The sequence below is a fragment of the Embiotoca jacksoni genome, unplaced genomic scaffold (assembly GCF_022577435.1).
Source record: "Embiotoca jacksoni isolate LCO1_2020_lvr unplaced genomic scaffold, fEmbJac1.0.p SCAF_4, whole genome shotgun sequence".
NCBI lineage: Eukaryota > Metazoa > Chordata > Actinopteri > Embiotocidae > Embiotoca > Embiotoca jacksoni.
Genome location: NW_027185392.1, coordinates 15,411,557 through 15,436,811, shown reverse-complemented (window position 1 = coordinate 15,436,811; position 25,255 = coordinate 15,411,557). Strand labels below are relative to the sequence as shown.

The 25,255-nt window shown below is 40.6% G+C and overlaps 2 protein-coding genes and 1 long non-coding RNA gene across 7 annotated transcripts; 1 reads left to right on the top strand and 2 right to left on the bottom strand.

Moving 5' to 3' along the window:
- Window positions 1-1,295: 1,295 nt before the first annotated feature.
- Window positions 1,296-5,589, bottom strand: LOC138208849 (uncharacterized). 3 transcript variants are annotated; one of them, XR_011179125.1, is made up of 4 exons: window positions 5,417-5,589; window positions 3,217-4,162; window positions 1,428-1,755; window positions 1,296-1,326 (listed from the first exon to the last, which is right to left on the bottom strand). It is a non-coding gene; the product is annotated as an uncharacterized lncRNA (long non-coding RNA). The 3 variants fall into 3 exon arrangements; XR_011179126.1 differs by lacking the exon at window positions 1,296-1,326 and having other exon boundaries at window positions 1,413-1,755; window positions 3,217-3,350; window positions 3,444-4,162; XR_011179124.1 differs by lacking the exon at window positions 1,296-1,326 and having other exon boundaries at window positions 1,413-1,755.
- On the top strand, window positions 5,495-23,012 carry marchf1 (membrane-associated ring finger (C3HC4) 1). 3 transcript variants are annotated; one of them, XM_069167025.1, is made up of 7 exons: window positions 5,495-5,888; window positions 13,145-13,195; window positions 14,834-14,907; window positions 16,355-17,179; window positions 17,371-17,551; window positions 17,681-17,825; window positions 21,141-23,012. In XM_069167025.1, exons 1-7 carry the CDS (start codon window positions 5,802-5,804, stop codon window positions 21,455-21,457), a joined length of 1,680 nt encoding a protein of 559 aa, XP_069023126.1. In that variant the 5' UTR covers window positions 5,495-5,801; the 3' UTR covers window positions 21,458-23,012. The 3 variants fall into 3 exon arrangements, with proteins under 3 accessions (XP_069023126.1, XP_069023127.1, XP_069023129.1); XM_069167026.1 differs by lacking the exons at window positions 5,495-5,888; window positions 13,145-13,195 and having other exon boundaries at window positions 14,832-14,907; window positions 15,388-17,179; XM_069167028.1 differs by lacking the exons at window positions 5,495-5,888; window positions 13,145-13,195 and having other exon boundaries at window positions 14,843-14,907; window positions 15,434-17,179.
- Window positions 22,592-25,255, bottom strand: tma16 (translation machinery associated 16 homolog). The gene is made up of 7 exons (XM_069167029.1): window positions 25,195-25,255; window positions 24,990-25,093; window positions 24,418-24,455; window positions 24,252-24,336; window positions 23,754-23,902; window positions 23,570-23,612; window positions 22,592-23,422 (listed from the first exon to the last, which is right to left on the bottom strand). The coding sequence occupies exons 1-7, from the start codon at window positions 25,195-25,197 to the stop codon at window positions 23,242-23,244; spliced, it is 603 nt and encodes a 200-aa protein (XP_069023130.1). The 5' UTR covers window positions 25,198-25,255; the 3' UTR covers window positions 22,592-23,241.

Below are 25,255 nucleotides of genomic sequence, written 5' to 3'. Positions count from 1 at the left end.
TCAACTACAGCGACAGGCTTGTAAGAAACATAGATCTTTATAATTATAAAAAATGCTCTGGAAATCAGCTGTTTGAACTCACCTAATATTTTCTCATAGCTCCTTCATACCTATTGATACACACCTGCTACCAAACCTATTTTCTACTTGCGTGTGTGGACAAGCAGTCCAGTGCTGCCATATCTGCATGATTTGAAAGAATTGAGGAACGGGATTATTTCTGAACTGTTAGAGATAAACTGCAGTTTATAGTCATCTTTGAATGCACACTATTCCCACTGTTAAGGAGGGCATATTTTCCATAAAAGAAGCCAGGATTTTTAATGGCATACTGTACATGACAAATGCTTTTGCAATATGGTTGGCATGTAGTACCTACTGCTGCCACCAGATGACCTTGTAACCTTGTAACCGACCTGTTCAGTTGTTGATATCCCAGAATCTCTTTTTATAGACCTGTCCTTTTAAACTTGTTGATTTTATATGCTTACTGTGTTAAAATGCAAAATTCAGCTTTGATCACAGATGTTCCAAACTAGAATAATTGTTCCTGGTCTGGACGGAGCTTCAGCACAATGTGTTGATCAATCTTCTGTTAATGATTTATTTCTTCCTGAAACATTTGAATATTGTATCCAGGTCACATAAACTTAGTAGTATCACCTCCTGTGTTTACATTATTACAAAGTTAAGAAATGTGCAGTGGTGTCCTCGTGTGAGAGACTGGATGAAATCTGAGGCCCAGCTCACATGAATAAAACAGTCGGTGTTGAAATCAAAGAAGAAAGTAAAGGCACGGAAGTTTGTCAGTGAATAAATTTTTCATTTTCAGCAGAATTTCATGATCAAACCTCCACTACACCCAAAATCTTCAGCCACAACACATCAGATACCTCACTTCAACAAACTAGTTGTTAAATATTAACCATAAAATATCATAGGGTGAATCCCTGGATAATTCTTTTGATGAAAACAAGACAAACTGAAACTCCTCAGGCTAAATAAATATGATCTTTCAACTGGTTTTCATGTCTGTTTGAAATAATACACTATCAAGTTAGTTTGTGCAGTTTCATATTCTGGCTAAGAGGCTGAATGAATTGTAGCCAAACACAGATGGCATGTGATTCACACATTTTTCTGTTTGCTGCCGTCGATGTACTCCTTCACACTAGCTCCACCCTCTCCAGAAACACAGATGACCTGCAAGTGATACTCGCTGAAAAATAGATCTGCGAGCTACAACGAGAAGTGTGAACAAGAAGAAAAGTAGATACAAGGTTTTAAGACTTACTAGTAGAAGAATCCCGGCAGCTTTTGTCAGATCTGTTGATCAAAATAGAAGCATTTCTGTGTCTGTTCTTCACATACACACACGCTCAGACAGGAAGGAAAGGCAGCAGGTGTGTGACACTGTCTTGCTGTACCTGTTTGTTGAAGCAAGCCTTTCTTTATTGAATCCTTTTCCTTTTTTTGTTTTGTTTTGTTACAGTGTACAATGTGGGCCACTCCTTTGTGTCTCATCCTTTAAGCAAACAGCACTAGATCCTTTAACAAAGCACACATGTTCAGAGGTCACCATTCAGACTTTGTTCTGGTCACTGATAACACACACAGTCACACACCAGGCTTTGGCTAATACATCTGAACACTTCAGGAAAGAGTTCGCAGTTTTCCCACTTTCTGGGTCTTGAGTCTTGAGCCTCGTCTGGAGTCAGACCGTCAGCACCTCACTTTGAGGTTTGACGTCAGTCTCTGCAGAAGATGGAATAATAAAAAAGGTCATTTGCTTTGTTTTTTCACCCGAATATTCCAAATTTGATCAGAGTGAAATAAAAGAATAACCAACATTAAGCATTCGTTGTAATAATGTATTAAAAATAAAAGTATTACAATTTTAGTTATCTCTACCATAATCTTAACACAGAGTATTTTATTGGTTTCTAAAATTATTTTATTTAGTTATTTAGTTATTTGTGTGTTTAGTTATAATAATATTATAGTAATAGTAATATTTTATCCACTTTTTATTTATCTAACACTAACTGACTGTTGCAAAGGTCAGGATTTAACCTTCATACACCAAAATACATACTATGGGAGTCACATGTTATCTGTACAGTTTCCCAGTAAAAGGAGGAACTAACACCTATGGTATGTGATCTAAATTAGGACTTAAAAATATGTCCAAATTTTATGCCGCATTTTTCAAGTGCCATGAACAAAATACAACAGCATGACAAGAAACACGGCGGCATTAGACAAAAGAAAAAAGAACATTAGTTACTATTAGAACAGCGGATTTCAAGTAAAGATAGAATCTTGCATGACAAATAAACGAGAGTGAAAGACCAGGCTAGAGAGGTGTCACTCTATAAAGTGTAAAGATGAAAAAGCACCATTAGCTTCTGCAAGATCCTGCCAATAAGGCAACATTATAAAAAGAGATGGTGTTAGAATTAAGTAAAGCCTGCATTGACTGCTGTTTTTCTCAAGATAGTAATGTTCAATTTGGGGTCTCATCAAGTTTTGAATGACGGCCATTGTCATATTTGCCGGATTTGGTTGGATATGTCCAATATTTTGCACAATAGCATTCTTACTATATACCGACACACTCCGTTACAAATTTATTAAGTACTTTTAGTTCAAGCTAGTGCAGCCTACCATGGCAACCCCATAATAAATCAAATTTTTTTTTTAATTATTTGTTTTGATTTAACCCTCGTGTTGTCCTTGGGTCAAAATGACCCGCAGCTGTGTTCAACCAAGTTCTATTTTATTTTCATATTTTTTGGGATCATTGGTGACAAGGAGGCTGTGAGGGTTTCTTTAAAGAATGATGACCAATGATCCCAAAAAAATGTAAAAATATAGAAATAAAATAGAACTTGGTTGAACACAGCTGCGGGTCATTTTGACCCAAAGACAACACGAGGGTTAACTAATTTTGAAGACTGTAGAATTATACTGAGGAGGTGTCTGTTATATTTGACTCACCCTGTTTTTCTAAATGTGAGCATACAAATAGATTTAAACAGCATCACAAGCTTAATTTCCCTAAAAATCTGTGTTAAAAACTATTTTCCATCCCTTTTATATTATATTTGTTGCTAAATCTGGTTGTAGCATACTGTTGCAAGAAATATGGGAAATTGCAATATGCATGAAACAAACTCAACTTTGTGTAACGTGTGCGTTTGTTTGCAGCCATACCGTTTGAGTGGGCGCATTCCTCATTGAACATCCCATTAAGTGTGAAGAGGGCGAAAACCAGGAGGGAGAACATGATCGTCCAGCCCTCCAGCTCGGTTAACAGAGAGCCCATCGATTTACGCCCACTGCCACAGCTGTATGTCCAAAAGTTGCATCAGTGGAATCACCAGCTTTCCAAAGGTTACATTCCTCCACACACTGAATCAAAATTAGGGTTTGACACTCACCTGGTGTATCTCAGGAGCGTTTAGATGTTGACCATCACACAGTTGCTTCATGACACATGACACAAACACGATGTTTTGTCTCTCTCAAAGCGCTCTCTGTCAAACACTTGCAACAACTGTGAAAAGCTGACTCGCACATGCCCTCTCAAGTTCAAGTGAGATCACATTAACTCTAATTATTAATGAGCCCCGTGCCTCTGTTTGTCTGTTTAAGCAGGAACTACTCAAGTAAAATGCATGAATGTATTCATTTTAAGATTTATGACTGCTCTCAGCTATTTGCTCCGAATGGTAAGAAATGTTTGTGACCTCATTCAGACATGGCTCTGAAAACTGAAATGTTCTGTGGGAGAGAAAGCTTTTTTCTGGTTCTCTTCACAAAAAGCCTGTGATGTGGTAACGACGTTGTTGCAATGGAACAAATCCATTTGTCTGCTGAAGCCCTTCTTCCTCGTCAGTGTCCATACACACATACACTGTCTCCTCTAGATGCAAATTAAAGAACTGAAGCTTTGCAAACCACAAACGCTTTTAGCAAGTGCATTATGATGTCCCCATTTCCAATGCAATTAAATGGTAGTGCAAAGCCAAGATGTGTGAAAAGGATGTGGTTGGTGTCACATCTCTTCTCAGCAGGGTTTTGAGAAAACCAGGGCTGTGGCTGCTGCTTGAAGCTGTTGAAGGTTCCCCGTGTAGATGTGTTCCTCATCATTGGCATCCTGAAAAACAACCAGGAAAAATAAAGGCAACACAAAAAAGATTTACTGTATATTGGAGATGGTTCACGGCTCCTTAAAGGGAAATACAGGTGATGTCAGTATTTTCAAGGAATCCAGCAGTGTGAAGTAAAAACTCGAGCAGAACAAAGGCCGAATGTCAGTTTACATTTAATTCAACCAAAGCACAAGTGGATGTTCATTAAAATAGAAAAAACAATTGAACAAACTGAACTGAAATAGAATTATAAATGCAGTAGAGTATTCTTCCACATTTACTTTTGATAAGGGATATTTTTGTAAATCTGATTTTGAATGCTTTACCAAGAATCCTCTTTGGAGAAGGATAGTAAATGTTAACAGATTAACTATAAATACGCTGCCCAATTAAGCAGCCAGGCAAAGTTTGGTTGTTTCAGCCAGCTTTAGACTTTGATAACATGTAGACAGCCACTTTTAATACCTCACCTAACTATAATGTGATGAAATATATTGTAATTTTATCCGTGGGAATTCTTCAACTCGGAACAAATGTCTGCCTCGTCTAAATAACAATTTTTAAAGACGACTTTTAAAACGAAAAACATTAAAGTTAGAGAAATGAAGACAGGAAGAATCTGTATCTTCTGCCAAACTACGCTTACTGTCATCTGCAGTGTGTCTTGGAGGCATTTTGCAGCCTCCTTAATCGTTCTGATCCGTATCAACAGCATGGACAGCCAGTGTCTTACGCATGCCTCTTCACCTCAGTCAGCTTCTGCTCTTTAGTGACCACTTTAAGTCCCACATTTTCCAGTTATATCAATCAGAATCCTCGTGACCTGAGATAATTTGAAATAGGATTACCTCCTCACAACCCAAACACACACCCACACACACATTCGGCAATGAAGCCAATATGGTTGTGTATGATTTGTGTCGGTGTCTCACTTCGTGGCCAGTCAGACCAGTAAAGGGCTTTTCAGATGACAGAATAAATGAGGTGACTTAACATCTATGAGCACATTGTTTCACAGCAGGGAGCCCCCCCAAACATTTGAGCAGTGTGTGTACGCATAAGGGAGCGCTGTCCATGTGCACAATTGTGTAAGCTTATTAGCAACACCACTGGTCAGAGGAGGAGATTGAGGTTAGTCTAAACCCTAATCCGCGTGGACCTTATGCTGGTTATACAGCAAGCACGGCAAAATCCTGGCTCCGCCCCCGTAGAGGAAGACACACATACACGCAAGTCACAACAACACACATCGCCCCCACCTCCCTGTTTACTGCTCAGCTCCATCTCAACTCGTCCTCTCGTCTCTCTCTCTCAGTAGGAGGGCGGAGGAGGGGGAGGAAGTGGAGGAGGCGGTGCGCACTCTTGACTAGTTTCCCAGTCGTCATGACGACCTCACACCCTACCATCTCGGAGCTGTCTTCTTGTTGCCACGGTGACCTGATCCCGTTCCATCTCCGCTCCTCTTCATGATCCAGATTGGGCTGATAAAGAAGAGCAGTCCCGGAGTGCCGTGTCCTTTTTCCGAAAACCGCTCGTGGATGGGACAGCAGATCCCAAGCAGGGACGCAGATCTACGGGCAGGAAGAAGCGGCGTGCTGGGAATGCTGTGGGAGTAACACCAGAGCGTTGCCTGGAAACAGCAGCATGCCAGTACAACAGATAACTGTGGTTCCAGCCAGGGAGACAACGAGCAACAGCAAGAGCGCTCTTCGCTCAAAAGACAAGAACGAGGTCAGTTTCTGACCTTAAAAATGTGTTCTCAAGCCTCCGAGTTTCTAGTAAAGGTTTTTCACGTTCTTCTGTCTTTGTCTTGTACGGTTAAGGCTTAAAACTAGCACAAAGTTAGTCAGACTACAGGAATTTAAGACTCCAAAGAAGTTATTTGTGTTGTCAGAAGGTAGAAGTCATTTAATTGGTCCCTGAGTGTTGATCCTAATGACTGTAGACAGGGGTTAATATGTAGATATATGTCTGTATGTGTGTGTGTGTGTGTGTGTGTGTGTGTGTGTGTGTGTGTGTGTTTGTGTTTGTTTGTTTGTTTGTTTGATTGACAGTCTCGACTCACTCACTGAGCCGCTCACATGTACAGTTTAGATGTTCTTGTCCCCCCTTTTATCACTCTTCCCTCTCTTGGGGTTTGGTGCTTTCAACTGCATCTTCTACAGAGTCTGACATCACGTCATACCGCATCATAGGATGGCGCATCATTTCACAATATGTCACACACATCATAAAAACACCCCACAATGTCACATCACATCAAGTCACGCCACTTAATCTTACATTATGTCAAATGCTTGGGGCTATAAAGAGTTTGGTGGCAGGAGGGAGGATTCCACGCGGACACGAGTCAGGAGACCTGAGGTCATCAAGGCCGTATGTGAACTTAAGAGTTGAAAATGTAAAATGATATAGTTTGTGAACTCAAGTGGTTGAATGGTTGTTGCCCAGTTAGTTTCTGTATATTTGATCTCCAACTAGTTAAGAAATGTATTACAAATCTACTTTTGAGAGCCGCAATAGGAACCTAAACAGTGTCTGATGAGAGAAAGTGTAAGATAGTTTCACCTCCTTATTTTGGTGCAATATTGTTGTGCTTTTGTTAAATGTTATACAGCAGCAACAAGAGCCTCAACAGGCATGTTGAAATATCCATCCATCCATTTTCTGTCTGAGTCAGGTCGTGATGGCAGCACGCTTGAAATACTTCTTATTCCTAAATTACACTAGAAATTATACCATAGAGGTAAAAGAACATCTGTATAACACCACTAATTAAAATAATGAATCCCTCCATTAACCATCACTGCAGTATAAACATTTTCTTCTTCTCCTTAATCAGGTAAAATTCTGTCTGAGATTAGAATTCCTTTTTCAAACAGGCTGTCACACTGACTATAAATAACATCCTTTCAAGTGTCATGCTTCCCTGCCTTGAGTTCCACCTTCTCTCTCATTACCTGACACCAATTTACTGGTGGCTGTCTAAATAAAGGAAGAAATGCACCACAGACTTCAGTACATGTTATCATATTTTCTGGCAGTTCTGCCTTTACTTCACATTGCAATTGAAATGAAAACAGGAGAAACTGCAGTAAACTGATACTCAGGACTCAAAATGAATGAAACAGGATATGGTTGCTATGTGGTCCACATTGAGACCATTATGCCAGAAGGACACCCACAGGCTGCCTGTTAATCACAAATATCTTGTGTAGCAAGACTGTATGGTTACACTAAAATATATATTGAGGATAAACCTGTGTAGACAAAAGCAGTAATTATAAAGATGTGGGAGGTGATGATATGATAATCTAGTGTGTGAGATCAGGTCATGATCTTTTTTGTAATAATCCTACCAGTTTTCTGTACCTCTTTCCACTGCAGTGAAGATCGTCTCCATGATCAGTCCAGCACAAACATTATACATGAAGAGAACCACTGAATGAGGTTATTAAGGTCTTCGGTGAACTGTTTTTCTAATCCAGCTCCTAATCCGTATTTTAGATTTTACAAATTTTATGTATACATTTGAAAGACTTTACTTTATTGTTTAAGATCATTTTTTGATTTGCAAATAAAAAGCGGTACATGGAGGGATGATACACACAGCAGCACAAGATGAAAACACACAAAATGCCTTTTTGATTACATTTTATCTTTAAAGCATCACACCAGATGTTTTGCATAGTTTAACCATTTACCAAATTATTGTACTAAGATAAATCATTATGTTCACTCAGGTCAAATCCCTTATATTTATACAGTCTAATTTCACAGAAATCAGAGTCAATGGACTTCTATTTTTAGACAAAATTATCAAGCAAATTCGCACTTCTGCTGGGTTTGGTTTCCATATAGAAAAGACTGGAAATGAATGTCTGTCTGCACTTGGAGAAAAATGATTTACAAATCAAAATACTGTACGTAAAATGTAAAAATGTAGGGATCACATGATTTATACCGAAAGAGCTAACTTGCAAACACACAGTTCTTTAAATAACTACATTATTGAAAGCAATTACTACTGCAATTACATTTCCATGTTTTATAATTCTATCGCTTGTGCTCTTAAGGTCCCGAAGCCTGAAGGTTAAGTTGCCATGGAGATGAAACCATTAACACAGCACAACCCTGCTGAGTTTTAGATCAATAGATCCGTATGGATTTATAACTCAGAATATTGTTCTCATCCTGGTATTGAAAAAAAACAGTGCAGAATTTGCTCTTTTATGTCTTTAGTCTATCTGTGCAAAAGAGTTGAAAAATCTATACGGTGCGATACAGATGCAGCCACTGTACAGATGCTATAGATATGCAGATATAAATAGTTGGAAAAGCATCTTTCACTGATGATTAATTTGAGGTTATTATTGGACCTCCATCTGTGGAGCTGTTGCTTAACCCTGCCCTCCTCATTGTGATGAGCTTTTACCTTCAGCATGTCCTCACCACCTACGTCAGAGAAACTGAACTGATGTGAAGTCCTTTTATTGGCTAGGATTTAGTTAAAGTCTGTCACATGACTTCCTCCAACTATTTTACATATCTATACTTTGAGCAAAATAGAATAGGCCTATAAATGTACAAACTATGACTTTATCAGTTAAGGACTCCGTAAACACAATACTTACATACATATACTGTATGGTTTGACCAGCTATTAGCAGAATGTATTATTAGCTACATAACCTGTTTAAAAGAAATGAGTTAGACTCTGAATTACTTATGACTGTATTTAACTTGTTGGACAAAGATGATTTATCTCTCTCACTTCTGGTTTCGTTTCTGAGCTCAAATAAGTTGCTTATATGTTATTTGTATGTGGTCCAGGTCGAACACTGTATTGGTTTTGTTACCGAGGGAAGGAAGCAAGGCGGGATAGCTGAGAGATAGAATGGATTGCAAGTTCTTTTTTTCCCCAAAAGATGGACAGAAGGATCGGTATCTGGTCAATCTTAGTGATCAGCATGTTGGTCTCAGATGTGTTTAGCCGAGCTTAGCACAAAGACTGGAAGCAGGAGTACGCAGCTAGCCTAGCTCTGCCAGGGGCCTCCCAACATCAGCTTACAAATATTCATATTCATATTAACACACTGTTAATTTTACAAACGTTTTACGCCTTCCTTTGTCTACTAAAACCCACATCATCCTTGGATGTATTGAAGTTTGCTAGCTTTCATCATGCTCTCAGTCTTCTTTCTATTGGATCCTCAGCAAACCTCGTAGATTTATTTTTCTAAAAGTGAAAACAATCATCCATACACATGACATAAAATTCTAGTCTTGCTATGAAAATTCTGCTGCAGTTGGTTTGCTGGTTGAGTGGTGGTGTGCTCATGTGCTGGAGACTCCAATTTCAAGACAGTTCGGACGTTGTTTATTTTAGAAAACTGTCAAAATTCAAGACCTGGTGTGTTTAGTGTTTGTTTATAAGTTACATTTTCTGACAGTTAACCGCAGAAATTCCTATTCATTTCATTTTTATTTACCTGAATCCCATCAAGACATACAGTCTGTGGAGATTTTGACAATTGATTTAATCTATTTAATGACTCATAATGAGAAACTAATCAGTTCAATTTAACACAAAAACAGTGTCCAAGATAGTATATGTGTGCATCTCCTCTAGCACTCTGAGAGTTGCCGTGAGGAGGGTTTGTTTGACTCCAAATGGGACTACTGATTAAAACGTGACTATCAGAAAATCCCTTTATCAGCTTAGATGATGGAGTCTTCTCCTCGTTAGTGTCTCTCTTACTTATTTCAATGATTTGCACAGAGTGTACCTACACCTCTGTCTGTGTGTGGGCTGATACATACAAGCTCTGTTTCTAATTTTATATGTCAAATATTAAAAAAGATAGAGGAGCCACCTACATGAGACATTCAAAACACCAGCTTTGAACTCTGTAAATATCTTGTAAGATACTTAAAGCTTTTAGCTTTCTTTCTATGAAAGTGTCCAAAATCATATAGTTTGGTGTTAAATGGTATTATACTGTAGGTATTATACTGTATATGAAATCTGTATATGCTGTAAAGAAATACAGGCTGGAAAGGCTGGATTTATCATGTACGAAATCTCATATCATGCGAAAAAAAATTTCCCCTTGTGGGATTAATAAAGTGACTATCTATCTATCTATCTATCTATCTATCTATCTATCTATCTAGCTATCTAGCTATCTAGCTATCTATCTATGTACTACCTGAGCATCCATGGAGTAGAATACTTCAAATCTTTCTTCCTATGTTATTGTCAAGACCATCACAGCTGTTGAATATTATTGAATATTATGATAGATATTATTACTGGAAACAAATTCAATTTAAATATACCAAGCAATAAAAGGTGCTTTTTTTCACCAAAAGTTACAGGAAAATTTCCCAGGCAAGAACTAATGTCCAGGAACTTCTAGGTCAAAGTTCCTCTTCCAGCACGTTGTGATTTGTGTTTCTACAGCACAACCGGTTGTAGCTGTTACAAATGCAGGCATCGTTGACCAATCAGCGACATTCTGCCCTGCTGGCTCCACCCAGAACGTTCCTGAGTCCGTGGAAAGTACTGTAACCAAGACAGGAACTTCTTAGTGGGTAAAGATATGTCACTGGAATCGATTTTAAACGTTGGAAACGTCGGCAAATGACTAGGAACAAATAGGCATTGGGGGATGTGTTGACAGTAAGAAAAGTATCACCAGCTTTATCCTTTAAGTCCAGTTTTCCTGTTCATTCTCGCAAAAAGGTATTACAACATATCTTTATTATTTTAACTTTATTTTATGGTTTAGCTCATTTTCACTGCCCACTCACTACAACAGACAGTTGGTAGTTTGTCCAGCGTGCCCCCGTGGCAGGTTCAGCATTTGTGTGGGTGTGTGTTAGGGAATACTTTTAACACATAGCTCATAGAGTATCTAGCATATATCTACAGGAGGGCAGCTGAGGGCGGAGAGGTGTTGCTAATTTCTAGGAAAACGCCACCATTTCTCACACCAAAGCCCTGTAGCCACCACATCGTTATCCTGCTTCCAGTTATTTCAGGGTTTAGAACAAGATGTTTTTCACTTGTGTGAACACCAAAACAAAGCTGAAGAAGGTTTGGGTTTAATGACGGTGGAGATACATAGTACACAGCTTATACCATAGTCACTCTTCTTAAAAAAGGCTGGTGTATTTAGCCATTGGAGTTAACAAGTCACTGGATTTTTATATTTTTTTCTTCAAGATGACAAAAGTGCTTTGATTTTTGTGGTATTTGCTCGCTGAATTATCCAAAAACAACAACAATCTCTCAGCTGGTTTTCCAGAGAATATATTATGTCATGATTTAAATCAAAACTACAAATCCTGTGGTGTAGAATTTTATCTATGTCATCCAGCCTAAAGCAGATGGGGTTTGAAAGTGTGTTGGTATCTGGAAAATGGCTTGACACAGGATTTGCACACCATTTTGTTTTCATGGTGGCTTACAGGTGTTAAGACTCCGTAACTCCTGCGCAACACCATCTACTGGTGACTGCAACTTGTGTAAGCTGCTGCAGGCAGGGGATGAGGCCATAGATGTCTGATGGGTGAGTTCAAGGTCTAACTGTTGAGTTCAGACAACTGGTGCCCTGCTAAGTTCTAGTAAAAGTGTCTTAAGTTTACTTTAAATAGAAACACATTGCAGAGCAACATCTTGTGCACTTAGCAGGAGAGCCAGGTAATAGGATTGGCTGGCTTTAGCTCAGGTCAAAATGAAATAGCAAGGACATGTGGCTGTGCATAACTCTTGATGCTGGATTTCAAACAGCAGAGACGGCAGGACCGGTCAACTCTGAATACTGTACAACCAGCTGGTGTTAGAAGCTGCTGCATCTATGTATTTTTTGCGGAATATGAGCATCGTCCAATTTATCTGATTTTAGCTACTTCTGAATACAAAATGTGAGAAATTCACTTTTTCAGAGGTTTTTGTTGGGGAATTTTGAACTGAAAATCTAGTTTAAATCGTTGACATTATTGGTGCACACTTTGTAAAAAGAAATCTTTGGGCAAAATGAAACGGCAAATAGGAGCCAAAACATTCAGTCGAGATTAGTTGATTGACAGAAAAGTAACAGCCAAGAATTTTTTATAATTGATGAACTGCAGAATATCATCTGGTCCCAGTTTCTCAAAAATTATAATTTGCCGCTTTTCTGTGATTCATTTCTTATTTTAAATTAAATGTGCAGTGCAAAGCTTTTGTCTCCCTCTTCTGCCACTGAGAGGAACTTACACAAAAACTGTTGACCCGTGTTTACATCATTACGTCAGTGTAGCCTACTCTTTTGTTACGTTCGGTCCGATAACATTTGAAAAGTCTAGGAGAGACGAATGTTGGGGATTCATTTTAGCCCCATTCAAGTTAGCGTAGGGCTGAATCCAAAGTTAGTGGTTTGGCCAAGGTAAGTTTAACAGAGCATGCTTAGTATGCATTCATCCAGCCAGTGTGGAAATGTCTCACCAGACACCAGATTTTATAAGTCTGTACACTGTGAAATACGAAGATGTTGCGTGAACTCGTTCAGCAAAGGCTTGTGAATGTAACGGACACTCATTTGCATGTTAGAAGTCCCATACTACAGTTTTAAAACCCTGAAAACCATTTGAAGACATCACTCTTGGCTTCCAGAACTTGTGTTGAGCACCTATAAGTAACTATTTGACATTTAAACTCAATAATGTATAATTTCAGCAAAAAGCAGATCATTTTATGGACTGTTGCAGCTCTACAGTAACTCACACTAACATTATGAGGACATGACTGAGCCTTCAGCTTCAGTTTACATGAGTGCAGTCAAATATTTGTATTTTATTTTTAAACCTGGTATTGTGTGGCAGATAAATCACTGGTTTAAACACTCCAGGCTACACGGCTGCCACATGCCATTAAAGCTTCCCATCCTTCAGTGCCTTCCTGGGCTCGAATGATTTTCTGTCTCTCTTCCTCTCTGCAGGGGAGGAAGGCACCTGGGCGCTCGGGGAGTCGATCCAGCAACATCTCCAAGGTAACCGCTGAATATCAGAGCTTACAGGGCTAAAATCAAGGTCACAGTTCACAGTGTATGGTAGCATTGTTTATCTAAGCAGAGTCTGATGTGCAAGAGTGTGGTATGGCTGTGTACCACAGTTAGTGTCAGTGAAACGTCAATATAAGGCTGCAACAAGAACACACAGTTGTATGACTCACGAGTTACCTCAAGCTGTAAAAATGTTCACATTAACTATGGATCAAAAGGTTGTGTTACAGAAAAGGTTCACTCATAGTAACACACCTACAGAGACTACAGAAATAATATTTCATTTACCTCCGTCAGGCAGCCAGAAATGCAATTGAAAATAAATGCTAATGTTCCTCTGTTGAACAGAGAAATGTGGAAATAAGTTGTAATTTGCAAAACAAATTGCCACAACAACTTTATTGAGTTGTAATCTGTCAGAGCTGTAGGTTTGTCAGTTTGTGAGTTCTTTTATCCTCTACGGGCCAAAAAGCAGAAAACCTTCAAACACACCCTGCTCTTTACAGTGTAATTTAGTTGCATGGATCAGTATCAGTAAAATACTTCGTCTTTTCCACATATTCTTGAATGCAGGTACATTAAAAGAAAGCTATGTGGAATAAGAGAGTAACTATTGGCCATTTTAGAAGCGAGGATAAATACTTTATACCGATAAAATAACATAGCAAGTATGATACGTAACTCAGTAAATAATGGAGTACAGCACTGGGAAACCAAAACTTTATAAGAACCTTATTCTTACTGTGTAATTAGTGAACATTGAAGACTAGGCACTCATTATATTACATTCTTGGTTGTTACTGTACCATGAAAAATTCATGATGAACTTATTGAGAAACATAATTTGATAAAATAATTGATAAAATAAAATAAAATCCTATGACACCAGGAAACGCGTGAGCCTCCAGGCAATTATTAATATGTCCTCTACTTGGCATAAGGACAAGGTGAGAAATGGGTCTATAGTTTTGAAAAATGTTCTCCCTGGCAAATTGTCCACCACTGCAGTGATTCTTCCTCTGTACGCTGGAGTAGAAAGCAAACATACCTTGTGCAGCTTTGCAAGTCTTCTGTTGTCATCCGAGGAGGAAACATTACAGCATAATAAAGTCATATAATGACAGAAAAACAAAGGTGGCTAATGTTTTATGAGAAACATAATTGTTAATATTCTAATTTATCTAATTCAGAATAAGGTCTGCAGGCTGCGTGTAACTCCTTAGTTACACAGTAAGAAAAAGGTTGTTAACACTATTTTTGTCAGTTTTAGTTTTCTCTCCCAGAACTGTGCTCTTTAGATACCAAGTATTTACAAAAATACTGAGAGCACAATTTGTTTATTCTTTCCTCTATTTTAATCCACTGTCCTAGTAAGAACCAGGAAGTATTTTGTTCTTATTACCTGATTCTTACTACAAACTGTAAATCGCAGGCTGGGTAATATAAATAATGAATGCAAAGGATTCCGCAGTAATATGAATGTTTATTTAGATTTTGTGATCATTACAAATAGTTGTTGTGTGTCGTGGTGCTCCTGTGATAGTTGTCGTAAGTGGATCACCTCTGACAGATTGTTGTTCTTCCGAAGCAACATGGGATCTAAATATAGGATGTTGGTTGTTGCAGGCCAGCAACTCTACAGCAGGACTTACAACAGCCTCAAAGACATCGATAACCCCATCTTCTCAGGACATATGCAGGTAAGACAGCTGTCCCAGAAATAGTTACTTGTCATGAAACACAGATTTTTCACAACACACATCTACACAAACACCTCTCTTAAAGCCAGCAGCAGGTTTTCTCGGTGCTAATAACATGCACCGTTTAGTCTCTTCTCCACTGTGTGGGAGGCGGAATTAGTTTAGTCTGCTGCACCCTGAGGGTGTAACAAACTTAACATGGATGCTGAAATCCAGTGGTGCTTCCACACTGCAATCAATCAGAGGAAGATGGACTGATTGCAGAAATGGGATCCTTCAGCTTATTAGACCCACTGGTGGCGTGGTCGTCACGCCGACAGGCTCCGTCATTTGGCTTCATGGCTGAATAGAGGCTGTGTCCGTTGGCAACATGGACACATGTGATGTGTGCGGGTGCTTGGACCTCCATTTTTCACTTAAAGTCCTCAATTCATTCTGTATTCATTGACTTCCTCTTTTGTTATTTGGCTTGATGATAAGACTGAGTGGTGTTTTTGTGTCATGTTTTCCATTTTCTGTTTTTTAGAGGCAGCAATTTTGCCCCAATTAGTCACAGTTGATATACATTATGTATCCTGCCAGCATAATCTTCAAATGACACAGAAGCTGCGCTAAGAGGGAATAAATACGTTATGTTCTTCACATAAAAAAAAAAAAAAAAAAAAAAAATTATTTAATGGTATTGGAGCAGAAAACAGTCTTCAATGATCACAGCCTGTTTCCACATGTCAGAACAGAATGTGACACGTGGAGCCAGGCCTAATGTTATCTTTATATCTATATATGTGAAAATTCACCTGAATTATAGTAGAATAAAAAAAATACCCACAACAACAAAACTATATATTTTTCTGATTTACAGTGATACAGTGGTGTGAAGTTCAGGATTTATTTGCTAAGGTTTGGATATTTGTGCCTTCACTCGGTACAATAGAAATGCAATAAAACATTAAAGTTATCACATGTAAGTAATTCCGCAGCAGTGATTCTATCCAGAAATCATTCTGGTTAATGGACAGCCTTCCCGCGCAAACATTTTGCATTCCAACTATTTTCTACTGCAGAAACTATGAAATCTGGATCCTTCAGGGTAACAGAGCTACTGCTGATGGCTCTTTGAGTTTTTAAGGTTACTTTTCAGTGCTATGACCCATTATTTATCTGCATTGTTTTGGGGTTAAGGCAGCAATTAGAGATCATCTAGCTCCAAACTTTGGTATATATAAAAACTACCTACGTAGCTACATACAATTACTAAGTTTGCTGAGAGAGTTTTATTTTTTGTAATTTGAGTGAACTGACCCTTTAAGCGCACACGAACAGGTTTAAGCCCATTTGTTCAGTTAATTCATGTCTTTTCCATCTTGTTTCACTTTCTTTTTTCTTTTTTTTAACTCATCTCCATCTGTGTGTGTGTGCGTGCATGTGTGTGTTTGTGTTTGTTTAGTTCTACCCAGCTGACCCGCTTAGAGGAGGATGCTTCTAAGTCACACAAACACAACAAGCGCACACACGCCTCCACCGGAATGACAGTCACCAGCACCGCTCTGAGCTCGTCGGCTCAGGCCCAGAAAAAGCAGGTGAAGCGTCGTCATCGCCGCAAGAGGAGCAGCTGCACCGCTTTCGACTGCGTGGAAACCAACGGCAAACAGGAGCAGAGCGACCGCAGCCTCAGCTCAGACCGAAGTGAGCTGGGGGAGAAGAGGGAGCGCTCCTTCAGGAATCGGAGGGAGCTGCCGCCTCGCCTCCGCTGCTCAGGGACCCTGCACTCGGACTCCTCCACTGAGGACGAGGCGTGGCGTGCGGCCCGCAGCTGGAGCAAAGAGAAAGCCCGGAGAGCGCGCCGCCGCAGCGGGAGCAGCCGAGAGAGGGATGGAATCAACGGGCGTAAGGAAGGAGAAGACGAGGTCATGGAGCTGCAGTCAGTGGGCTCAGACGAAGGGAGGGAGAACCAGCCACTGGTGGAGGACGGCGGGGGCCTCAAGAAGCGCCACAACAACAACAACAACAGAGGCTCAAGAAGGAGAAACGGCCCCGTTTCGCCGAGGGCGAGATCTCACAGCAGAGATACCGAGAAGAAGAGCCACAAGTCACGGAGCCCAAGAGACACCTCCTCATTGGCAGAGGACGGCGAGGCGCTCATCACGAAGAGATACCAGGAGAAGGGGTCCGGCGCTGGGGACATGGCGGTGCCCACACCTCAGAAACACCGCGCTGTGAACGGGGCCACAACGCAACTCTGCTCGGATGACTCTGAGATGGAGGTCTGCAGGTTGGTGTGTGTGTTTGTGCGCCTACACAAGTGTGAACACCAATCACGTGTAGTTTAACCAAAAAGTCAGAGCTGCCAAAACAAGAGACAGAAGAAGATAAATAAAGGGAGACGATTTCTAAAAGCAGTAGAGAGGCTGCACATCATTTCTCGTCCTGATGTTTGTGTGCATTTTCTGTGTTTGCGTGAAGGATCTGCCACTGTGAGGGGGACGAGGAGTGCCTGTTGATAATGCCCTGTCGCTGCACGGGGAGCCTGAGTTTTGTCCATCAGACCTGCCTCAACCAGTGGATCAAGTCCTCAGACACTCGCTGCTGTGAACTCTGCAAATTTGACTTCGTCATGGAGACAAAGCTCAAACCTCTACGCAAGGTATGCACACGCTCCTGAATCTCACCGAGAGCTGCACACAATAAGACAAGGATGTCAGAGTGCAATTATTTCTTTGTCTCCCTTTCTCCCCTCTTCTCCCGTCTCCGTCTCCATCCTTTTGTCTTCCAGTGGGAGAGGCTACACATGACGAAGAATGAGAGGAGAAAGATCTTCTGTTCAGTGTTGTTTCACCTGACGGCGATAGTGTGCATGTTGTCGTCAGTCTTCGTTCTGGTCAAGAGAACTGCTGAAGAGATCAGACTTGGGAAGAACGGTCAGTACTTTCCCCTCTTCCCCGCTCACAGACCACAGACATGCAGAGTGAAATCTGAAATGGTGTTGATGAAACAACAGAATGACTGTGGAGTAACATGATGGTACCCTGTGGTGTGTTGTTCACATTTCTATTTAAAAACCACCGCGTATGTTGGATGCCATTTCTTACCTCATTTAACATGAACACGAACCTTAATATCACCCAATACCATGATTATCAGTAATAGTGTTTCTTTCTCATTATCTTCTGAAAGGTGTTTTTGTCTCTTGTTTTAGTTTTAAGTCGACACGAGCGATTAACGTTACTCTTGTCATGCGTAGACACGCCATCGTTTTTATTTATATTTGAGAGCATCGCATTTCGCTCTGTTTCTGTGTTTAACTGAGACGTTGTTGTTTGTGATGAGGCCGCATAGTCCTTCATATTCTCCACAGTAACCGTGTTTACGTTCTTTTATTTGGTTTGCGATGCAGCGATCAACACGCAAGGTCGATATTGCGTCGCTACTGAACAGTCGCAGCGTTCGCGTTGATTCATTCATCGCAGTGAGCAGACAGTGTGATTGCTTTGTTAGAAGACCACTGAGAGTCTTTTCTCCCTTAATGGTGTCCACTGGCATCAGTAGCATGTAGGAGAAAACACAAGCAGTCGATCACAGCAGAGACTCCATGAGGTGTCCCTGACATGCAGTTACATTTTTGAGGGAGTACACGTCAGCGATTAGTCTAGTTTAAGGGTCTTACATCTGCTGTTACACACAGGCAGATTTCTTAGCATTTATGAACCTTTGGTACTCTTGTCACTTGTAGTAGGTATTAATGTTGAATAGAATGAAGGTACACAGTATTTACTGTCAGTAGGTTATCTTAATAAACCCTATCTTAACAAAAACAAACAAAACAAAAAAATCAATTTTATACTCTTATACAACAACAAACGCAATGCAAATGTGCATTAGATTCACCTCCTTGTTGGTAAAACACATGATACTAACAGTATGGATAATCCACTCACACCATAACTCTACAGCACCTCCTTGTGATCAAAACACCACAGGGCACCTGTAACCTTTTCACCTGTCTGTCTCTGGTAATGTGATTTTGATCCGTCTTGACTTTCTGTGTAGTCACTTTGTTTGTAGACTTTCTCTAAATCTAGTAAAAAAGTGTGTGACTGTATTGTATACATCTCTTTCATCCCTAAGTGTCCCTGTGCACTAAACGTCCTGCTCTAGAGTGAATTCAAAGACTTGAATTAAGATGTTAAGCTCTCATATAATTTAACTGCTGTATCACCGACTTCAGAAATACAGTTGTACATAATCATGTACAACAGAGTTGGGATGCTGTGTAAATAAAAACAGAATGTGATGATTTGCAAATCATGAGAACACATACTTTAAATGAAAATAGACCCAAAAAAACACATCAAGTGTTGAAACACATGATCATTTGGAATTTGATGCCAGCAACACTGGAAAAATTGTGTAATGCTAAAAGAAACACCCGGTCAAGAATCTCACAACTAATAATGTTGACTGGCAACAGACCAGTAACATGAACCGCTATAAAGAAGAGCATTTCAGAGAGGCAAAGTCTCTCAGCAGTGAAGATAGGGAGCAGTTTACCGCTCTATAAAAGACTACATGGGCAAATAGTGCAACAATCTAAGAAACATTTTCCTCAATGTCAAATTGCAAAGAATTTGAGGATTTCATTATCTACGGTACATAAAATCACTAAAAGATTCAGAGAATCAGGAGAAATCTCTGTACTTAAGGGACAAGGCCGAAAACCGATATTGGATGGCCGTAATCTTTGGGCCATTAAAAAAACAGACACAATTCTGTGGTAGAAATCCCTGCAAACGCTTCTGAAAACAGCTGTCTGTGAACAGTTCGTCGCTGCATCCACAGAGGCTGGTTAAAACTAGGTGCTAAACTGCACTCCAGACACGTGCATCATGAAATGGAAAATAAGGCAAAGGAGACCTTGAACTGTCGAGCGGCTCAAGTCCTTTATCAGGCAAGAATGGGACAACATTTATCTTTAAAACTCCAGAAATTGGTCTCCTCAGTTCCCAAACATTGAGAGTGTTGTTCAAAGACGATGTGATGCAACACAGTGGTAAACATTTTACACGGCGTCCTAACTGTTTTGGAAACTGGGTTGTATAATAATATTGGGACTTGTAACGCGTAATGATATGTTACTGATTTTAGGGTGTGTAGCTACACTGGCATGCGTTAGCTCATTAACTAAAATAACACAAACTTTACATTTCTACTGACCAGCTTTTTAGGCCGGTTTCCTACTTTTAATGTTACTGGAGAAGTAAAAGTCATCACAAGAGAATGCAGTTGACGTTGTTTTTTTTAGGGTTTTTTTAAAAATGCTGACGACTTTGTGGAAATTTTAGTCTTCAAGATCAGAAAGACAAACATACGAGTCAAAAGCAGTAGCTACAGTGTTTTGTTGGGAGGTTGAAACCCAGACTCAGAACTGTTCACGAACACAGATGAATCATATCGAACGTTAAAGTTGATCCCAAGGACAGGAAGGCATCGGTGAGGCTCTCAGTGATGTTTATAATCTCTTCACCGCAAAAAAAAAAACCAGCTCTCAACCGACTGATCATTTGCATGTGGCAGGTGTTTCAAACATCTGCACATTTGCATATTGCACAAATATCAACTGAAACAAGTGTCTGTGGGAGGAGAGGTGGAAAGAAACGGTTTGAGAAATGTGAGGTTCACATGATTTTTTGATTAATGGGCTAAAGCATGCAAAACTCCTCTAAGACAAGAAGATGTTTATGTCAACTGTCTCTGAGCAAGCAGGTAGGTAGTGGTTTTTAGTGACAGTTTGACAGGTTTACAGACTGATCCACATGTTGTCCTTCACATGTCACCAAAGTGAAACTAGACCTCTCAGTGATTTAGTGGATTCATGGATGTGTTCAGTGGTGTCTCGTGATCATAACGTAGTACGTAAGATTAGCTGCAGAAAACATACAGTAGAAGCAGTATGTAAAATAACACCTAATATTGATGCTCAACATTAATGTATATTTATTATATATGTAAATAATAGCATCAAAATAAATAAAGAGAACCCACACTCACTCTTGATTGCAGACGATTTATGGAGAATTACTCTTCTGAAGTACTATTCGCCAGAGGGTAAGCACAGCTCTGAAAACACCACCATCATGATCCCGCACACTTTGCAGGTTGACTCACACCAAGTGTGTGTGTGTGTGTGTGTGTGTGTGTGTGTGTGCGCGTGTGTGTGTGTGCGCCCGCGTGCTCAGGTATGCTGGAGTGGCCCTTCTGGACCAAGCTGATCGTGGTGGCTATAGGCTTCACGGGGGGCCTCATCTTCATGTACATACAGTGTAAAATCTACCTGCAGCTGTGGCGCCGTCTCAAGGCCTTCAACCGCATCATCACCGTGCAGAACTGCCCCGAGAAAAACCTGCACACCCCTCAGGCCCAGCTCAACGCCCTCACCAACGGTAGGCACGAAACCGTGGAGGTGCCCGTTGGTCCGGCCCCGGTTCCAGAGGTGCAGACGGACTCGGACATGTCAGTGGAGGCTGCAGTGGCGCCGCGGCAAAACCCCGTCTGACTTGATTCTCCTCTTCATTTGAAAAGTGGGCTGAATCACGCCCTGCTCTTCACACAACGCAAGCTGGTGTGAGCACGGTGTGATTTGGACTCGTGCAGTGTTTTAAAGTTGTTCTCAGCTCGTGTGGTCACTCTGATCCCGAGACGCAGCGGACAGATTTCAAGAGACAGAACAGATCCAGTCCTGCAGTAATCCAGGACAGCTGGAGATGCAAAGGGACCAGAAAATAAAGCCATCAGCAAAGAGGGCATGTGAGGACGGTAGTTATGTGGTACACTGACGTAATTTTAATCCTGTATGCACTTTCTCAACCTGCACTGATGCGAGTTAAAAGTTGTGAGCACCCTGTAAACGCTATTAATTAAAGGTCTCGGTATGCTTCAAATGAGCGTCGGGCAACACGTCTTACGACCGCGTCTTCAGGCGAAGATGTTTCCAGTTGTTCCGAGCGGCCCCGGTGAAGAGACGGGCGAGCCGTCATGAAACCGTACAGCACACTTGTTCATTTGTTTTTTTCAGATAGCAGCAGCAGTAGGAGGAGCGATGGGGAATGAATCCTGCTTTGAGAGGGTCAACGGATCAAACATGCTTGAGATTTGTGACACGTCTCAAAGAGTCTCACATATTCACCGGGCTCGGAAAGTCTTTTTTCATTAACAATGAATTATGGACCAATTAAAATAGCTACGCTTAACATTTAATGCAGCGGCTACCTTCTCCCTGTTGCACGTATTTGACTTTGTTTGTTGAAAGGTCAGAGACAGACTCCACCTTAACCTACAGATGGACAGCGTCTTGTAATGTGGAATCCCGGAAGCACAAGAGTCTCCACAAAAGCATTTATGTTGCACAGGAAAAGTGTGTATTTTGTGTGTAAAACATAAGCAAAACATTGACGAGATGTTTTCACCGACATGTAACGTGGGCGGGGCCCATTTTTCTAATACGGTTCAAGAGTCAGACAAGAATTATTATTGAAGCATACGGAGACCTTCACCCTCCTTCTGGACAATCAGGTCTTCAGAAACCAAAGACTCAAATATTATGAGTAGAGAAACAATTATTTAAACAAAATTTTTAACTCAGCTTGAAATCTAAAAATGTCATATTTTTTTTAAATGTTCTTCTCTGTCATAGGAAAGTTAAAAATATTTATTGAAATAGAAAATTTCAAGTAGCCCACTTGTTTCTGTTTTGACAGTTTGCAGCTTTACGCGATCCTGCTCTGGAGGTCCGTTGTGGATGTAATTAGAGCGTTCATGGTTGCCATCCTTCATGTTTTTACAGTAGATCATAGGAGTGTTTGTCTCGACGTGTCAATCTACTAAAGACAATGGCCAAGTGTCGTTTACACTCATCCACTTTTCTACAGTTTTAATTTGGGTTGTCACCAAGGTCACTGGCCCGTCGGGGAAAATGCAGTTTCCTCTGTCTTAAATCCACCACAACATCTTTGTCAAAATATTTTTTTCTATCTCTGATTGGATGAAATGGAGCATTCAGGTTACACACGACGCATATTTGTTTGTACAATAAACAATGAATGTAGAACCCCTCGAAAGGCTGGTGTGAAGTTACTGAGCAACAAAATTTAAAAGGAGGTAAGTCAGATACAATTTTACTTTTCCATCTCGGAGTTTGGCACCATCTTCTGGACAGTTGTGGAGTAGCAGCGTTTTCTCACACTATCGCACTGCTTCTATAAAAAGTCTTTGCTGAAGGTCAGCCTGATCTCGAGCTCCACAGCAGCTACGACGATGACTCGTGGGCAGCCGCGAGGAGCCTCAGTGGGAGTCGGACATCAGCAGCATCTCATCAATCTGCTCGTCATCCAAATCCTCTTCGTCTTCCTCGTGATCTTCTTCCTCTTGTTTCTCCTCTCCTTCATTCTTTGTATCCAGTCCTTTGTTCGAAACTTTTCGCAGCTTAATATTTGGAAGTTTCTTCAGATCTCCGGTCCATTCTCTGCCAAAAGAAAGAAGCGTCTTATATCCCATGTTAAACTAGTAAGTACACTTAATAAATTAAAGAGGCTGAAAGAACAGAATATCTTCTCAATAAATACATTGTAATTCAAACTAAAACTTTACGCTTTAAAGCCCATCAACTCACCTGAATGTTTTCAGATGCTTCGTATTGATGATGTCTGGGATCTCTGGAAACCACACAAGAGGATCAAGGACTGTTTTCCCAAGACTAAATGTGTGTGTGTGTGTGTGTGTGTGTGTGTGTGTGTGTGTGTGTGTGTGTGTGTGTGCAATATACGTTTGTCTTTATTTATAGGAGGAAGACTCACCAATTCCGATGCCCTCGTACAGCGCCCGCTCTCGCTCGACAGTCTGTTTGATGACAGCCTCTCTGGCGCCATGGAGACGACCCTGCCGACCTTTGATCCCGTTCATCAGATCAATCTGCTCAAGTTCTGAATCAAATCTGTGGAGGTACCTGAACATGCACAATACAACACATCACATCACTAAACTAATACATCAGGTGCTAGCTCACTAATTATTAAACATGTGAAAACGCATTTAAAAGACAAAACAAATACATAATAATCGTGTATATATATATATATATATATATATATACACACACACACACACACACACACACACACGAGTCTTTAACCAAATAATCTCGCAAAATCAGGACCTTTGACCCCTACAAAATAACAGTAAATACAGACTGCTCTACTTTGATAAACTCCAATTCACGTACATTTTTTATATTTTATGAATTTCAAACTTGTTGCTTTCGCAAAATCCAAACAAACATAACTTTAGTCTTTAACCTTTCAATGATGTCACAGGCATCTTTTTTTGTGTAAGTTGTCTTCGTCGAATCCAACTGAGTCTGAAACCACAACAGCTTCTCACCTGAGCCACAAAGGAGGAGAAAGAGAGTTTACTAAACTGTGATCTAGTTATCGTAGTAATACAAATTATAAGCAGGCTTACCAGTGTTGTTCAGACGTGTCGCCTTATCAGTCTTCGCCCTGCAGCAGCAGAGAAATCGGTTAAATGAGAAGTGACCCACGCAGTCAAACATCGAAATAAAGCCCATAAGCTGGGATATCTCGCAGCGTCTCTTCAAACACTGTCTCTCTGCCATACCTTGAACACCTAAAACCTTTTTTTTCACGGAAAACAAAATATGTGGACAAACTTCCAATGTCTGGCATGAGCGTCACTTCCTGCTATAAATCACCATCCACACGCATCGATCATCTCAACACTAACTAGACAGGTTAGAAGGAAACATTGTAAAAGCCCGGGAGTCTTTTCATTCGTCAAAATTACGGGTCGTTTGTACTTTGATGCAAATAAATAAATGTTTTTGGGGTCTGCAGTCTCACAGGTGGGGCGGACACGTGGAAGGAGTTTCTCATGACAGTGAAAACAATGCTCAAACGTGAGCCTCCACTTTGCGACGGCACAGATGATTTGTTCCGGGTGTAGACTAAGTCAGATTCCTTCTTATTGATTTTTACACGGGGCACCAACAGTCACGGTCATTGTCATCCCCGCACCTTTCTTTCTTTTTCAGCCGGATTTCTTCTCGGGCGAGGTAAGCAGCTTTCCTGCTGAACGGGTGAACAACCTTCTCCGCGGCTTTTCCTTTCTGAGCCTTCGGCTGCAAAACACAACAACAAAACCGCAGGCGTTGACATCGTTTAAAGTGATCGTTGGTTTTTAGTTTCAACGCACAGAAACGCACAGCACGGCATCCCTTACCATTTTTATCGGTCTGTAAACACGCGTGCTGCCGCACTGTTGACAACGGGACCGGAAGCGG